We start from the raw sequence: 13185 nt of genomic DNA on the forward strand, positions 1-13185 counted from the left end.
TGCAGAGGTCGTTGGTTTCACAATCTCTGGGTCAACTAAAGTGGTGAAGGATTTACCTACCAATGTGGTAAATGAGACTAGTAAACTATGGGGTCAATTTGTGATGTGCGTATACTAAACGCTATTCTAAAACAGTATACAGGACATCCACTACTAACATCACCCAAAATACAATGAGTCCTCCAATGAGTTGGAGTGTGGAGAAATGACTACTGTAGCTCATGACATTGCAAGACAGTGAGATGAAAGAAATGGAGATGCAGGTACGGTAGGAATGGAAAAGGAGAAATGGAATAGCCATTACACGTGGACTACTGACTGGACCATGGGCCTGCTATAACTTTATTTTCCACTGAAACCAGAGAGTAGCAAAAGAGATGCTCTGGAATGGTCTTTCTCAAAAGAGCTGAAAGAGGGAGTGTATAGTAAGCTTACATTGGTTGGCTCATCTCTATGGGACTGGCACGCCACCTTTCCATTCTGTGTGAACCTTCGTTCCCTTGCCGTTTGAGGTGTCAACTTTGCGGAGTCTACTGTGCTACGCATCACTGATGGGATACGCAGTTGCAATGGATGTTATCTTTTCAATTATTTTCAAACCTGTAGGGATTTGATAGCCACTATAATATTGATTGATCAGTCAGGCCTCTTCTGCTTCATCTGAGGGCTTTTTATAGTACATAAAACATGAACCTGTCTTAGATCAGGGAAGTTGTGAAAGCATGTGGGCTGTAACTTAACCTGTTGTTACCAAGTATGGGTTATTATGTTAAAGTGGAAATCAGTGGGGGAGAGTGTAACTCTCCATGTCACCTGCAGAATTTGCAGTTTATTGTGAATTAGGAAATAGGGCTGGGCATTATTAATCCTACCAGATCTGTGGTTTCACATACGTTCAATGGATCAACCAGGGTCTTGTTACGTTAGTGTCTCCTCTCACACACACCCATCAAACCATTATAGCTCCCAATGCACCACTCATTCACTCATACCCATCACGGCAGCTGGTGGATAGGCCAGCAACAAAGGATCTCCACTTCTGGCAGTCTTTGTCTATCTTCCCAATGCATGATTAATGCAAGTTCGGTTACACATGCATTTCTCAAGTTGTGTGTGGGTTGTGTGTGGGTATGCATTATTCATGAGTTATCAATTTAATGCATGAAACAGCTGGTTAGACTTCAACATGTACTGTACAGTGTGGAGGGAAATGTTTCATCCAAACCTGTTATCAACACTCTAGAATTATCTTGGTGTCAGAGGAACAGGAGTAAAATACGCAGGGAGCATCTTTGAGTGCTGTGACAGGTCATTCAAAGACAAAAACTGGTAAGGGACTTACGATCCCACGTCAGTTATGTCCTGTCTTGTCTGATGTCAAATAATGACGAGTGAGAAAGTCACAGACTCACACATATCATAAACAGCCAAAATGTTAACCTCCCATGTTATTGTAATGGTGAGAGGTCAGCATGTCTTGGAATATGATATTTGTCTGTAACTTTCTCACTCATAATTATTCACGATTCATTCAGGGATATTCATAATAATGGTAACATCCACATTAATGCAGAAGTGTTTAGAAACATATTCTATTATTTGTTATTCTCCAACAAAAGTGAATCCAAAATGACACAATACATTATTTACCATGGATTTCTATTGGCACAAAATCATCTGAAACACAAAACAAACAGCAACTCCTTCCAACAAGTTTGTCACAAGCTTGATGTCGTCATTGCGTGCTATAAATATTGGACTAAATATTAATAAACATATACAGTGCATTCGTAAAGTATTCAGACCCCTTGACCTTTTCCACATTTTGTTACATTACAGACTTATTCTAAAATAGATTAACTAGTTTTTTCCCTCACCAATCTACACACAATACCCAATAATGACAAAGAAAAAACTGTTTATTTTTTATTTTTGCAAATGTATTAAAAATGTCAAACTGAAATATCACATTTACATAAGTATACAGACCCTTTACTCAATACTTTGTTGAAGCACCTTTGGCAGCAATTACAGCCCCGAGTCTTCTTGGGTATGACGCTACAAACTTTGTACACCTGTATTTGGGAGTTTCTCCCATTCTTCTCTGCAGATCCTCTCAAGCTCTGTCAGGTTAGATGGGGAGAGATGCTGCACAACTATATTCAAAACTATCGGGTTTAAGTCCAGGCTCTGGTTGGGCCACTCAAGGACATTCAGAGACTTGTCCCGAAGCCACTCCTGCATTGTCTTGGCTGTGTGCTTAGGGTCGTTATCCTGTTGGAAGATGAACCTTTGCCTCAGTCTGAGGTCCTGAGCGGTCTGGAGCAGGTTTCATCAAGGATCTCTCTGTACTTTGCTCCGCTCATCTTTGCCTCGATCCTGACTAGTCTCCCAGTTCCCGCCGCTGAAAAACATGTGCACGTCATGCTGCTGCCACCACCATGCTTCACTGTAGGGATGGTGCCAGGTTTCCTCCCGACGTGACGCTTGGCATTCAGGCCAAACTGTTCAATCTTGGTTTCGTCAGACCAGAATATCTTGTTTCTCATGGTCTGAGTGTCTTTAGGTGCCTTTTGGCGAACTCCAAGCGGGCTGTCATGTGCCTTTTACTGAGGAGTGGCTTCCATCTGGCCAATCTACCATAATGGCCTGATTGGTGGAGTGCTGCAGAGATGGTTGTCCTTCAGAGTAACTCTAGAGCTCTGTCAGAGTGACCATCGGGTTCTTGGTCACCTCCCTGACCAAGGCCCTTCTTCCCAGATTGCTCAGTTTGGCTCGGTGGCCAGCTCTAGGAAGAGTCTTGGTGGTTCCAAACTTCTTCCATTTAAGAATGATGGAGGCCACTGTGTTCTTGGGAACCTTCAATGCTGTAGACATTTTTTTGTACCCTTCCCCAGATCTGTGCCTTGACATAATCCTGTCTCGGAGCTCTACGGACAATTCCTTCGACCTCATGGCTTGGTTTTTGCTCTGACATGCACTGTCAACTGTGGGATCTCATATAGACAGGTCTGTGCCTTTCCAAATCATGTCCAATCAATTGAATGTACCACAGGTGGACTTCAATCAAGTTTTAGAAACATCTCAAGGATGATCAATGGAAACAGGATGCACTTGAGCTCAATTACGAGTCTTATAATAACGGGTCTGAATATTTATGTAAATAAGGTATTTCAGTTTTTAATTTTAGTCCATTTGCTAAAAATTCTAAAAACCTGTTTTTGCTTTATTATTATGGGATATTGTGGTTAGATTGATGAGGAAAATGTTTTATGTAATTCATTTTAGAGTAAGGCTGTAACGTAACAAAATGTGGACAAAGTCAAGGGATCTGAATACTTTCCCAAAGGCCCTGTAAGTGTATTTATCCCAATTCTTTTGGTCCCCTGAAATGGGGGGGGACTATGTACAAAAAGTGCTGTCATTTGTAAACGGTTCACCCAATATGAATAAAAATACCCTGTACTTTAACCTCGTAGTCATTGTATCATTTCAAATCCCAAGTGCTTCAGTACAGAGCCAAACAACATAAAACTAGAAACGGTCAGGGTCTTTGGCTCAGCAGGGGGGAAAGTTACTTTAGGGCTCAGGTAGGGGGATGTCATTCTTTGAGGCCATACTAGTAATAACAATATATATATGCATATGTTAAACATATTATCTTGTCTTGAACTGTTTTGTGAGAAAAAGCAGGTTCAAATCAAAGCAGTGTGGCCATAACGGACTGCACACAAAATATATTGCACAGGAACACACGTAGCAGGGGTTCAGAGTGCCAAAAACATAGGCCAAGTGTATATATATTGAAGTATATATATAATTGTTGATGCAAGGAAATGGTGCTTTGTAGGACACTTCTTTCAAGGGCTAATGGCTACATGGAGCTCAGTTTGTGCTGTGAAGTCAATTACCAGCCAAAATTACCCTGAGTGCTATGGGTAGGTTAATCACAATCGTTTAACATCCAGCTGACATTCCATTTTTCATAAAGTCTCCAAAGACGTCCCGTGATGCAAAAGCAACCTTCAGTATGTATAGTATATTAGGGTTTAGGTACAAATTCACAGACTTTCAATGGCTTACTGTGGCTCACAGTAAGTGTATGGTCACTTTTCTGGGCGGGAAAATATACTGAGGGTTAGGCGTTAGTCTGAACACTTGAAGTTATAAAGTTTTGTTGACTATGTTTGTTAACCTATTATTGCCATCTTGTAATTCACAGAGTGCACAGGTTATTGTCTGCCTTTGCAAATTTTACAGTCATGGACGTCTCCCCAGAGTGACTGTGTGAAAATTTAGTTATCCACATGCATTACTGAGGCTGTCTTTGACTCAACGTCTTTTTGTTTACCTTCCAGGGCCCCTAAACTTATCCAGATTTGGCCAGACTTCCAAGCTTTGTCCGAGGATTCTTAAAACTGAGTCCAGTTGAGAAAGACAAAAATGGGTACTAAAAGCTTTTTAGGGTGTGTCTTCCTGACTCTCCTTCTCAACCTCTGCCAAGCTGGGCTGGTGAGAAAATTACTTAGGCATAAACGGGCGACCTTGACAACCCCCGGCGGAAACAATGTGACCCTGACCAGCGCTGACCAACCAGTGGTCTTCAACCACGTCTACAACATCAACGTCCCTTCCGGCTCCCTATGCTCAGTAGACCTGGATGCCCTAGGAAGCACCAGCCTCAAGCCCCAGGACGCAGCTCCGCCTTCAGGCCTCCGCACCACCGAACATACCCTGGATGGGCAGAACCAAATAGTTTTCACTCACCGCATTAACATTCCTCAGCAGGAGTGTGCATGCACTGATGGGCTCCCGGATCTGAAGGACCTCCTGAGCAGATTGGAGATGCTGGAGGGAGAGGTGTCCACGCTGAGAGACCAATGCGCTAGTGGAGATGCTGGCTGCTGCAGCGTTCAGCCAGTCACAGGTACTGTATACATGTCAACCTAACCACCCCCAGCTTCTGATTGGCTCATTCATCCCCACAGCTAGTATAGCATACTTAGTATGAATGTCACCTATAGAGAATGACAGAAGACTCAAAACTAAGGAAAATGACGGAATCTGTCCCATTATGGCATCTGTCCCATTATGGCATCTGTGAGCACAAGGGCAGTGCCATTGATGCCATTTCCACTTTGAAGTAGTACATGTTCTTCTTCTACTACTTCTATGACTTGGTAAACAAACTGAAAGGGTGCATACTGCCACCTGGAGTGTGTTTAAACAGTTATAAAGCCATTGTTAGTGATTTACTGCCACCTGCAGTTATGGAATGTTTGCTCACAAGTATAATTAATTGGCTGATCCCTCCTGATGACCTGGATAGAATTATGTGGTCCTTCCTTAACCCATAGGAAGTCCCACCCAGTTGACTACTTCAAAATGGTGAATGTCTTGAATGGCACAGCCCATGCTACAATGGACTTTTTGGCACTAGAGTCCTCTGTCATTCTCTACGCTGTTACATCACCTCTCCTTCCTTCAGAGGAACATCTATTTTACTAAACCTAACAGTGCTTTCTCTTTTACACCACAGGGAAAGGGAATGACCATAGGGGCATAGACATATTCTGTACGGATTAGTACTGTAGGTTGTTATTCAGAACATAATTGGATGTCCTGTCTATGATTACAGTCCTGTCTTGATTACAATATTTTAAAATGAAATGTCTTAGTGAAAAGGGGGAAGATCGGGGTTATGATTCAGAGGGTTATAATCTCTAAACTCTGCTCTTTTAGGTGAGGTGGGGACCAAGCCTTATTGCAATGGCCGTGGCAACTACAGTGCTGACACCTGTGGTTGCATTTGCGAGCCTGGCTGGAAGGGACCCAACTGCACCGAGTCTGAATGCCCCAACAACTGCCAGGACCAAGGTCGCTGTGTGGATGGGAAGTGCGTCTGCTTTGAGGGCTTTGGCAGGGACGACTGTTCACTCAAGGTTTGCAAAGTGGACTGTGGTGGGAACGGACAATGTATTGGTGGGGTCTGTGTCTGTGCCAAGGGTTACACTGGAGAGGACTGTTCTCAGACAGACTGCCTAAACAACTGCCTAAGCCGTGGAAAGTGTGTGGACGGGGAGTGTGTGTGTGAAGAGCCCTGGACAGGCTACGACTGCTCCGAACTCATCTGCCCCAACGACTGCTACGACCGCGGCCGCTGCGTCAATGGAACCTGCTACTGTGAAGAAGGATTCACCGGGGAGGACTGTAGGGAGAAAACCTGCCCAAGCGACTGCCTGGGAAATGGTTTCTGTGTGGATGGCCAGTGTGTCTGCAGCTCTGGCTACACTGGAGAGGACTGCTCCAAGCTCACCTGCCCCAGTGACTGCAACGATAGAGGTGTCTGCTTCAACGGCATGTGTATCTGTAATGCTGGCTACCAAGGAGAGGATTGTAGCCAGCTGGCTTGCCCCAACAACTGCCATAACAGGGGACAGTGTGTCAACGGGCAGTGCGTCTGCAATGTAGGCTACCAGGGAGAGGACTGCTCTGAGCTCTCTTGCCCCAACAACTGCCAGGACCAAGGTCGCTGCGTGGATGGGAAGTGCATCTGCTTTGAGGGCTTTGGCAGGGACGACTGTTCACTCAAGGTTTGCAAAGTGGACTGTGGTGGGAACGGACAATGTATTGGTGGGGTCTGTGTCTGTGCCAAGGGTTACACTGGAGAGGACTGTTCTCAGACAGACTGCCTGAAGAACTGCCTAAGCCGAGGAAAGTGTGTGGACGGGGAGTGTGTGTGTGAAGAGCCCTGGACGGGCTACGACTGCTCCGAACTCATCTGCCCCAATGACTGCTACGACCACGGCCGCTGCGTCAATGGAACCTGCTACTGCGAAGAAGGATTCACCGGGGAGGACTGTGGGGAGAAAACCTGCCCAAGCGACTGCCTGGGAAATGGTTTCTGTGTGGATGGCCAGTGTGTCTGCAGCGCTGGCTACACTGGAGAGGACTGCTCCAAGCTCACCTGCCCCAGTGACTGCAACGATAGAGGTGTCTGCTTCAACGGCATGTGTATCTGCAATGCTGGCTACCAAGGAGAGGATTGTAGCCAGCTGGCTTGCCCCAACAACTGCCATAACAGGGGACAGTGTGTCAACGGGCAGTGCGTCTGCAATGTAGGCTACCAGGGAGAGGACTGCTCTGAGCTCTCCTGCCCCAACAACTGCCTCAACCGGGGCCGCTGTGTCAACGGACAGTGTGTGTGCGATGAACGGTTCGGTGGTGAGGACTGCAGCATCAAGATCTGCCCCTCAGACTGCTATGGCAGTGGAAATTGTGTGGATGGCCGGTGTGTTTGCTATGCTGGCTTCACCGGTGAGGACTGCAGCAAGCTGAGCTGCCCCAACAACTGCCTGAACCGTGGACGCTGCGTTGATGGGCAGTGTGTCTGCGACGAGGGCTTCACAGGGGAAGACTGCACTGAGAAGCACTGTCCCAATGACTGCCTGGACAGGGGATACTGCGTGGATGGCAAATGTGTCTGCCTGGAGGGCTATGCAGGTGTCGACTGCTCTGAACTCACCTGCCCTGATAACTGCAACAACAGGGGACACTGTGTTAATGGGAAGTGCATGTGTGAGGAGCGATACATGGGAGACAACTGTGGAGAGCTGAGCTGCCTCAACAACTGCCAGGACATGGGCCGCTGTGTGAATGGACAATGTCTCTGTGATGAGGGATACATCGGAGAAGACTGCTCAGAAGGTAAGAACGGTTTCTTTCAACTGAGAAAAATAAACTATGTGTGGATAATTTAGTTCAGTTCATTTCAGTAATTGTTCTGTTTGATATTTCCATGTGCTTGCTGAATGACACATTAAATCCAAAACTTTATCAAATCCCAAAATAATGAGAAAGCATTTAAATTATTTTGAAAGAGATTGAGAAAAGGATTAAAAGTTCCATTATGATTTCCTCTGATTCCAAATGCATTTAAGTCTGTGTTTCTGTCTCAAAGATCTTTGGCAGTCCAGACCACTGCCAGATGTAAGTCTGGGGAATGCATTTTCTTTGTGTAGAGGACTGTTAGTGGATGGGGGCATGGGAAACCAAGTGTCTGAGACAATAGAAAGGTCAGACTATTTCCTGTCTCTCTCTCTCTCTTTCTTTCTTTCTCGCTCTCTCTAGTTTCACCTCCAAAGGACCTGACTGTAACAGAGGTCACCACCGAGACAGTGGATCTGACCTGGAACAACGAGATGCTGGTGACAGAGTATCTGATTGCATATGTGCCCACTAGTCCTGGGGGTCTATACCAGGAGTTCAGAGTGCCTGGAGACAAGACTGCTGCCACAGTCAGCGAGCTGGAGCCCGGCATCGAGTACCTGATCAACGTCTATGCCATCCTTAGCAACAAGAAGAGCATCCCAATCAGCGCCAGGGTGGCTACAAGTAGGTCATACCTTCTTAATGGAGCTCAGAATCTGAAGACTTCGCTGAGCAGCCTGCGTTCATGGGAATGTGTTCCTCTTTAGACTGTCAGGAAAAGACAATTTGCACATATTAACCATAATCAAAATGCTATCCGGTACAGTGGAGAAACTTTCACAGCACAATGTTTACACAATGCTTTCCTTTTAGAATAGGTGACAAAAAAATAAAAATAAACTACATTTCATTGATGCTTCACATGTTTTAAACCCCACACTGTCTCAATGTACAATATTTTGGCATCAGGCATAATATATTCCGTTGTCTCACTCTGTCCTGTCAGATCTACCAGAGCCAGATGGCTTGAAGTTCAAATCGGTGAGGGACACCTCAGTAGAAGTGTTGTGGGATCAGCTGGACATTCCCTTTGATGCCTGGGAGCTCTATGTCCGCAACACGGTCAGTCTGTCCTTCTCTCTCTGGCAATTTATCCATCTCTATGCAAGCGATCCCTGCTAGGTCTTGCCCAGGATTTCCAACCTCAGGGACAAGACAACAGATTTGCACAAGCTGCTCTTTTAGTGAGATCTTGGCATGCTCGGCTAGTTATCATGTCCAGAAAGTAGCAATAGCTATCAGGGTTGAGGTCAGTTCAGTTTTCAATTCAGCTAACTCAGAATAACAAAGTAAAAAAATTAACACACACAACAAACCACAAATTGCCATCACACTACCAAAGTGTGCTGTACTTTACACATTACACAATGATGATGATGTGAACCAGTACATGGAAAATAACAAATCTGCTTAGCTGCAATATGGCAAAGGTCTGTGCAACCATAAACCATAAATCCCTTCTTATTGTCCATGAGTACATTTTTACAAAGGGCTGTGTAACCTCGCTTTAACACTCCTCAGGGAGGTCTCGGGATGCCAGGACATTCTCAGTGGTGTTTATTCCTTTCACTGTCCTTAACCCATTCTCCTGTGCACTTTGGCTTTATTGCCCCATACATAAAATGGAAGGACCTGTAATCGATGATCAGCACTCAATCACTATCACCATGGGCCAAATGGGCTTTGTTTGCAGCATTCTTATGTGAAGCAATGTGAAGCAATCAAAGACTTACAAAAGATTCCGCTGCAAAAATGAAATATTGTAATAATTGGTATTGTTTAAGTCAACATTAACTGTGTGAAAGATTTACTTCCTTGATCCAAAGGAAAAATTGACGTGGCTTACCTCAGACTGTTGGGTATGTAAGTAGGCTATGTATGATTCCAGAAATAGTGTTGTTTTAAAACCGTATATGTCTTTGACCTTTCAGAAAGAGGAGAATGGGAAGATCCTGACAACCCTTCCATCCTCCCAGAATATGTATGAGCAGTCAGGGCTTGGTCCTGGTCAGGAGTACGAGGTCTCAGTGGGCGTCATCAAGAACAATACCAGAGGACCTCAGTCTACTAAAATCATTACCACCAGTAAGCTTACACCACATTTTAATGTGTGTAATGTGCTTTTTCCCAGCCCGGTGTAGATCTGCATGTGCCAGCTGAGAACCTAACTCTTCTGACATTGTCATGCCTTACATGAATGAATCTGGACCAGGCTACTTCCATTCATCCTGGCGACTACACATATCCCATGGGTTAGATAAGGAAATTCCTTCCACCTCACAAATCACACAAGCAGACAGAGGAACAACTGAATAGACCAATTTAACTTTCAGTCATAGTATTAGGTCTATATAGAAAAAGTGGCTAAACTCCCATTGTCGTTTTACAAAGTTAAATTTAATAAGCATTTTTGTAGAAGTGAAATATGCTGAATTTCAGGCCAACCTACATTTTGCAATAGAGAGTCTTTGTATTTTTCAAGGAGCCCTGCCATAAACTCTTGACAGGGGGTTACCGTAGCAGTTCCTGCACACTGTCACTCCATACATTATGGTCAAATGCTTTCTAGCATGAAATACCTCCTTGTGCATGGAAAATTCATTTAATTTACCATTCTTCAATGATGGATGGACCCTGTAAATATCTTCTCCTTTTGACTCCTGCATAATGTATTTCCAGGCTTAAGATCAGCACAGTTTTCAGGAATAATGAATAATAGAGTTGATTATTTGGGCTATATGAACCTATATGGCCTATATCACACACTGATGTCACCACGGCACAGAATTTAGCAATTTCTCCTGTGAAAATAAATACAGGAACTTACCAAGGTCCTATCAGAACACAGAACAGTGACATCACAACCAAACAGTCAGAGGAACCAAACTTAATGACATTTGTTATGCCATAATTATAACATGTTGTGCCGGTCTTTAAATGTATTTAGAATATGTGTCCTTGTGTCTCTTGCCCTAAGTGATCACTTAAAAATGCATGGGATCATTGCCCATAACAAAGAGAACATAACAGCCTATGCACAGATCGGTCATCCTCCTTGTGTCTCTCTCTCCCAGGGATTGATGGCCCCAGACAGGTAGAGGTGCGTGACGTGACGGACTGCTCAGGCTTGGTCACCTGGTTCCAGCCCGTGGCCCAGGTGGACGGTGTCACCGTGTCCTATGGCCCCAGCTCCCACCCCACAGAGAGGACCAGCGTGGACCTGTCCACCTCAGACAAACAGTACAGTATTGACAGCCTCAGCCCAGACACTGAGTACCAGGTGTCCCTGATCTCCAGGAGGGGAGACACCACCAGTGAGCCAGTCTCTGAGATATTCACCACAGGTAGGGGCATGATTATATCCAATCCTGATAAGTGCACTCCTGATAAGTGTAAACTGTGTTCGATCAAACAATATTTTTACAGTCCCAATTCAATTCCACTTCCAAGTCCCTTTTTTTAAAGTGTTCCTGATAACAGCGTGCTCTGGTTTACTGCACGCTTGGATTTATCAAGGTTTGACTGTAAACAGTCCTTATTATATTCCTTTCTTCTTCTTGCATTGTTACAGACCTGGACGCCCCCAAAGACCTGCAGCCCCTGGGCCAGACAGACGACAGCATCACACTGGAGTGGAGAAACAGCCGGGCAGATGTTGACAGCTACAGGGTGAAGTACAGCCCCATCTCTGGGGATTCCCATGGCGAGGAGGTGTTCTCCCGTGGGCCAGGAGACAACACTCAGGCCATCATCACTGGTGAGGGTCAACCATGACCAAATCCTAACATGCAATTATGTCAGTAGAAGGTTTAAGGGTTTTTCGCAAGTTAGGATTTGCTATGACAATCACAACACTGTTATTCTTAATGCCAATCAAAACAGGTACTGAAATCCATCTATGTTCTTCTCGATTACTGGACTGAAACTAATCAGGTAATCATGTAGTCAAATCCATCTTTGTTCTCCCCAATCATAGGAATGAAACCAGGTACAGAATACGGGATTGGTGTGACCGCCGTGAAGAACGAGAGGGAGAGCCTGCCTGCCACTACAAACGCAGCCACTGGTGAGAGCTTACGTCAATACATTCTCATAGAATAGCCCACTGTTCAACAGCTGTCCAAATACCCACCACCACAGTGACCACACACACTCTGCACCTGTAGATTCAACTTTCAATGCAAACACATCATTATCAAATCAAATAAAATTATATTAGTCACATGCGCCGAATACAACAGGTGTAGACCTGACAGTGAAATGATTACTTACAAGCCCCTAACCAACAATGTAGTTTAAAAAATATGAATAACAATAAGAAATAAAAGTAACAAGTAGTTAAAGAGCAACAGTAAAATAACAATAGCGAGACTATATACAGGGGGTACCGGTACAGAGTCAATGTGCGGGGGCACCGGTTAGTCGAGGTAGTTGAGGTAATATGTACATGTAGGTAGAGTTATTAAAGCGACTAAGCATAGATAATAACAGAGAGTAGCATTGGCGTAAATGAGGGGCGGGGGCAATGCAAATAGTCTGGGTAACCATTTGATTAGATGTTCAGGAGTCTTATGGCATGGGGGTAGAAGCTGTTTAGAAGCCTTTTGGACCTAGACTTGGTGCTCCGGAACTGCTTGCCGTGTTGTAGAAGAGAGAACAGTCTATAAATAGGCTGGCTGGAGTCTTTGACAATTCTTGGGCCTTCCTCTGACACCACCTGGTATAGAGGTCCTGGATGGCAGGAAGTTTGGCCCCAGTGATGTACTGGGCTGTATGCACTAGCCTCTGTAGTGCCTTGCGTTCGAAGGCCAAAAAAATTGCCATACCAGGCAGTGATGCAACCAGTCAGGATGCTCTCGATGGTGCAGCTGTAGAACCTTTTGAGGATCTGAAAACCCATGCCAAATCTTTTCTGTCTACTGAGGGGGAATAAGTTTTGTCGTGCCCTCTTCACGACTGTATTGGTGTGCTTGGAACATGTAAGTTTGTTGGTGATGTGGACACCAAGGAACTTGAAGCTCTCAACCTGCTCCACTACAGCCCCGTTGATGAGAATGAGGGTGTGCTTGGTCCTGCTTTCCCTGTAGTCCACAATCATCTCCTTTGTCTTGATCATGTTGAGGGAGAGGTTGTTGTCCTGTCACCACACGGCCAGGTCTCTGACCTCCATATAGGCTGTCTCGTCGTTGTCGGTGATCAGGACTATCACTGTTGTGTCACTGGCAAAATTAATGATGGTGTTGGAGTCATGCCTGGCCGTGCAGTCATGAGGGGACTGAGCACGCACCCCTGAGGGGCCCCTGTGTTGAGGATCAGCGTGGCGGATGTGTTGAAACCTACCCTTACCACCAGGGGGCGGCCGGTCAAGAAGTCCAGGATCCAGTTGCAGAGGGAGGTGTTTAGTCAGGTTGGTCA

General features: G+C 45.1%; 1 protein-coding gene across 3 annotated transcripts in view; it reads left to right on the plus strand.

The window, feature by feature from the left end:
• The window catches only part of LOC106563019 (tenascin-like), an 83991-nt gene that overhangs the window by 22310 nt on the left and 48496 nt on the right, over positions 1 to 13185 (plus strand). For 2 of the 3 annotated variants that reach the window (XM_014128210.2, XM_014128211.2), the window contains exons 2-9: positions 4359 to 4927; positions 5743 to 7707; positions 8131 to 8394; positions 8717 to 8832; positions 9702 to 9855; positions 10845 to 11114; positions 11342 to 11527; positions 11747 to 11836. In XM_014128210.2, coding sequence (XP_013983685.2) covers positions 4444 to 4927; positions 5743 to 7707; positions 8131 to 8394; positions 8717 to 8832; positions 9702 to 9855; positions 10845 to 11114; positions 11342 to 11527; positions 11747 to 11836 — 3529 coding nt within the window. In that variant the 5' untranslated portion in view covers positions 4359 to 4443. The remainder of the gene's footprint in view (positions 1 to 4358; positions 4928 to 5742; positions 7708 to 8130; positions 8395 to 8716; positions 8833 to 9701; positions 9856 to 10844; positions 11115 to 11341; positions 11528 to 11746; positions 11837 to 13185) is intronic. The other variant, XM_045689921.1, reaches the window with a different exon arrangement.

Source organism: Salmo salar, chromosome ssa11 (assembly GCF_905237065.1).
Source record: "Salmo salar chromosome ssa11, Ssal_v3.1, whole genome shotgun sequence".
NCBI classification, from domain to species: domain Eukaryota; kingdom Metazoa; phylum Chordata; class Actinopteri; order Salmoniformes; family Salmonidae; genus Salmo; species Salmo salar.